The following is a 4769-nucleotide window of genomic DNA, read 5'->3' as shown; positions in this document are numbered from 1 at the left end:
GGGCTCCTTCTGTGTTTAGCCCCTGACACCCCGAGCAGCCTGCAGGTGTGTTCGGAACATCCCCCAAATACACCCGTTATCTCGGCGAGCCGCCGGCCCGGGGCGCGTGCAGATGGAGATGGGCCCGGGCAAGCGTTAAGCTCTTGGACTTATTTATTTGCTTCTTGTCATCACACCTCCTAATGTCACTGAGCCCGCAGCCTGACCCCTCCTCTGAGCCGAAACGGGCCGGATGGGACAAGAGAGGGCGGCGCGCGGCGAGCAGGGGAAAGCGCGGAAGCCGCCGGGCCCAAGGGGCCGAGGAACTGAGCGCCCGCGGCGGGGCCCACGGAGCCTCCCGGGCGGGTCCCCTGTCTGAGGCTCCCTCAAAGTCGCCGTCTCCCCGTCGCCACCATCACCCTATTCCGAATGGGAGGGGTCATAGGGGGCGAGGTGGTGGTGACAATTCCTGCACGACCCGGAACAGAGCCCGGCCGTGCCTGAGCCCTGAAAGACGTGCGATCAGGACAGGAGGACCCACCAGTGGGGGGAAACTGGAGACGTCCGTGAAGAGTGTGGGATTGGTGCCCAGGAAGGGAGAACTGGGATGGGGGCGAGCAAAGGTGAGGGAGCTGGGCGGAGAGACGGAGAGGCGGAGAGCCGCCAGGCCACGCGGCGCAGGAGGCGGCCGGTCCGCACAGGAATGTGGAGGGGCCGAGCGGGAGGCGGGGCTCGGGAGGTGGCCGCGGGGGAGTTTGGGGACTGAGGAAGCGTCTGCGTGGGGCCAAGGAGGGGCCCAGGAAGTTCGAGGGAACAATGCGCGTCTGTGAGGAGGGCCGGGGCGTGAGGCGGTGTCGGGGCCCGCACAGAGCGAGGGCCGCGCAGGGAGCGGACGAGCGACGGGTGCCAAGAAGCGCGGGGGCGCGGGAACTCCGGGTGGCCAAGGGGGCAGCGTGGGCCAGGGGGCGCCGGTAGGTGGCCTTGGGCAGCGGGAGCGCGGAGGACGCCGGCAGCGGAGCTCCGAGGGCACGGGCAGGGGCAGCGCCAGGCGCCAAGGGCGCGGGTGCGCGTGCGGTCTGCAGGGCAGTGCGTGAGGCCGGGGCCCGCGCCGAGCCTTTCTCCCGGGCCCATTCAGAGGCGGCTCTCGCCTTCCATTGGCTGCGGCCGCCGCGGCGGGGCGGAGCTCCGCGGCCCGGAAAAAAAAATGTAACTGCGTAAAAAAGTGCTGGCCGGAGTGACGGATGCTCAAAAGTTCCGAAGTTTTCCCCATGCTTCCTTAAGCGGCCGGCGCGCGAGCCTGAAAAAAGCGGACGCGGGCCCGGGACGGCGCCGGCGCCCCTCCCCCGGCGCCCGGCTCGCTCGCCTCGGCCGCAGGCCGCGGGTCGCCGCGTCCCCGGGAAAGGCGCAGGGCGGGCGGCGAGAAGGGGCGCCTTTGCGGTCTGAGTTTTGGCGTGTCCTCCCCGCCCGCGCCTGGGAGTTCCCGCGCGAGTTCCTCCGGCCGTCGCTGCGTCCTCCCCGGCTCCCGCCTCTCGCAGCGCCCTCCTCGGCGGCCCGGAGCGAGCGGGGAGGCCGGCCGGGCGGCCCGGGGCCCGAGCGGGCGGCGGCGGCGGCGGCGGCCATGCAGGCGCGCTACTCCGTGTCCAGCCCCAACTCCCTGGGAGTGGTGCCCTATCTCGGCGGCGAGCAGAGCTACTACCGCGCGGCGGCGGCGGCGGCCGGGGGCGGCTACGCGGCCATGCCGGCGCCCATGAGCGTGTACTCGCACCCGGCGCACGCCGAGCAGTACCCGGGCGGCATGGCGCGCGCCTACGGGCCTTATACGCCGCAGCCGCAGCCCAAGGACATGGTGAAACCGCCCTACAGCTACATTGCGCTCATCACCATGGCCATTCAGAACGCCCCGGACAAGAAGATCACCCTGAACGGCATCTACCAGTTCATCATGGACCGCTTCCCCTTCTACCGGGATAACAAGCAGGGCTGGCAGAACAGCATCCGCCACAACCTCTCGCTCAACGAGTGCTTCGTCAAGGTGCCCCGCGACGACAAGAAGCCCGGCAAGGGCAGCTACTGGACCCTGGACCCCGACTCCTACAACATGTTCGAGAACGGCAGCTTCCTGCGGCGGCGGCGGCGCTTCAAGAAGAAGGACGCGGTGAAGGACAAGGAGGAGAAGGACCGGCTGCACCTCAAGGAGCCGCCGCCGCCCGCGCCTGGCCGCCAGGCGCCCCCCGCGCCGCCGGAGCAGGCCGAGGCTGGCGCGCCCGGCCCGCAGCCGCCGCCCGTGCGCGTGCAGGACATCAAGACCGAGAACGGTACGTGCTCCTCGCCGCCCCAGCCCCTGTCCCCGGCTGCCGCAGCCGCTGCCGCCGCCGTGCCCAAGATCGAGAGCCCCGACAGCAGCAGCAGCAGCCTGTCCAGCGGGAGCAGCCCCCGCGGCGGCCTGCCGTCGGCGCGCCCGCTCAGCCTGGATGGCGCCGAGCACCCACCGTCCGCGCCGCCCGCGCAGCCCCCGCCACCGCCGCCGCACCATGGCCAGGGCTTCAGCGTGGACAACATCATGACGTCGCTGCGGGGGTCGCCGCAGGGCCCGGCGGCCGAGCTGGGCTCCAGCCTCCTGGCCGCCGCCGCGTCCGCGCGCCCCGGCCTCGCGCCCCCGCTCGCGCTGGGTGCCTACTCGCCGGGCCCGAGCTCTCTCTACAGCTCCCCTTGCAGCCAGGGCTCCAGCGCGGGCAGCTCGGGCGGAGGTGCAGGCGGCGGGGGCGCGGGCGGTGGGGGTGCGGGCGGCGGGGGCGCGGGGGGCGCCGGGACCTATCACTGCAACATGCAGGCCATGAGCCTGTACGCGGCCGGCGAGCGCGGCGGCCACTTGCAGGGCGCGCCCGGGGGCGCGGGCGGCTCCGCGGTGGACGACCCCCTGCCCGACTACTCTCTGCCCCCGGTCACCAGCAGCAGCTCCTCGTCCCTGAGTCACGGCGGCGGCGGGGGCAGCCAGGAGACTGGCCACCACCCTGCGGCTCACCAAGGCCGCCTCACCTCGTGGTACCTGAACCAGGCAGCAGGAGACCTGGGCCATTTGGCGAGCGCCGCGGCGGCGGCGGCTGCCGCAGGCTACCCCGGGCAGCAGCAGAACTTCCACTCGGTGCGGGAGATGTTCGAGTCGCAGAGGATCGCCTTGAACAACTCGCCGGTGAACGGGAATAGTAGCTGTCAGATGGCCTTCCCTTCCAGCCAGTCTCTGTACCGCACGTCCGGGGCTTTCGTCTACGACTGCAGCAAGTTTTGACACACCCCTCTGCCCAGCAGGCCCCATACCGGACCGAATCGAACCCCCAAGCAGTAACGGCCCAAAGAACCTACCGATGCAAAATCGAAACCAAAAAAAATCTGATTGAAAAAAAAAAAACAAAAAACTTGAAAAACATTCTTCATGCCAGCGAACTGAATCTCTCCAAAAATTCAACTCACCAGCACAAAGAAAACTCTGTTTTCTTAAAAGATTCATTCAGAGCCACCTCTATTTTGCCTTATCTAAATAAACAAAACCGTAAACTATTTTGTACAGAGACAGCCAAACCATGGTTTGTTAAAGGACAGTGTTACTCCAGATAACACGTAAGTTTCTTCTTGCTTTTCAGAGATCACGCTTGCCTCCCCCTCTTCCCCTCTCCCGTTCCCCAGACCTTCTCCTTCTCTTTCTCATCTGTAAGATATTATTTTATCCTATGTTTAAAGGAGGGGGAAAGTCCCCGTATATGAAAATCGCTTTCTTTTTATTCATGGACTTGTTTTTAAATGTAAATTGCAACATAGTAATTTATTTTTAATTTGTAGTTGGATGTCCTGGACCAAACGCCAGAAAAGTGTTTCCAAAACCTGACGTTAAATTGCCTGAAACTTTAAATTGTGCTTTTTTTTTTTCATTATAAAAAAGGGAAACTGTAGTAATCTTACTCTATCATCTTTTCTTTCTCTTTGTTGAACATATTCATTGTTTATTAATAAATTACCATTCAGTTTGAATGAGACCCATATGCCTGAATACTTTGATACAAGCCTTAATCATATTATGAAAAAAAATAGATCTCAGAGATAAAACACTAGAAGTTGCCTATCTTTGCCTAAATCTGTGGAAAATGAAGAAACCCTCTGACTTTTCCTTGTCCAATTTCACATAAAAGTCTGTTTTTATTTAGGTTTTTTTTTTTCTGCAGCATTTTCTGCAAAATGAAATGTACTATATAGTCAGCTTGCTTTGTGGCTAGTAAAAAGATGTTTTCCTAAGCAGATGTGAGTTGGCATATAAACAAATACGTTTTTTCAGTAATGACAACACGATTTGGAAATCTGAAGCCCGTGAATCAGCAGCGGGCCTACCACACAGAGATACCTGTGTGTACACAGAGATGCGTATGTGTCTCGCGGTATACACAGATGAATATTTGACTTGTGGATCACATATAAAATTGGGTTGTGTACTATGCATCCCTGCGAGCCAAATGCTGGATAGATATTTTTTTCCTTCCTTCCAAAGAGGAAAATTAAAACCAGTTTAAAAAGGCATGTATATAATTCCTCCACATTCACAATCCATAAATAGAAGGATTGTTTTTATTTTGTTTTTTAATAAACCTGGTTGAAAAGGGATCTTTGGAGAACTATTTTAGAAGATATGTTTGTAGAACAAGAATTTTTTGAAAAAGATTTAAAGCAGTAACAAGAAGGAAAGAGGAGAGCAGCCCCTTTGAGTCTTGTGGTTTCTTTTCAAACCAATTTTTCTTGTTAATTTA

At 60.3% G+C, this 4769-nt stretch overlaps 1 protein-coding gene across 1 annotated transcript; it reads left to right on the top strand.

Moving 5' to 3' along the window:
• Positions 1 to 1198: 1198 nt before the first annotated feature.
• On the top strand, positions 1199 to 3442 carry FOXC1 (forkhead box C1). Its single transcript, XM_037843480.1, has one exon. It carries the CDS (start codon positions 1598 to 1600, stop codon positions 3263 to 3265), a length of 1668 nt encoding a protein of 555 aa, XP_037699408.1. The 5' UTR covers positions 1199 to 1597; the 3' UTR covers positions 3266 to 3442.
• Positions 3443 to 4769: the final 1327 nt, after the last annotated feature.

This window comes from Choloepus didactylus, chromosome 7 (assembly GCF_015220235.1).
Source record: "Choloepus didactylus isolate mChoDid1 chromosome 7, mChoDid1.pri, whole genome shotgun sequence".
In the NCBI taxonomy this organism is placed as follows: domain Eukaryota; kingdom Metazoa; phylum Chordata; class Mammalia; order Pilosa; family Megalonychidae; genus Choloepus; species Choloepus didactylus.
This window is presented reverse-complemented; position numbering and strand designations above follow the sequence as displayed.

Coding starts and splice junctions, on each gene's coding strand:
- FOXC1 (XM_037843480.1), top strand. CDS start 1,598: ATGCAGGCGCGCTACTCCGTGTCCAGCCCCAACTCCCTGGGAGTGGTG.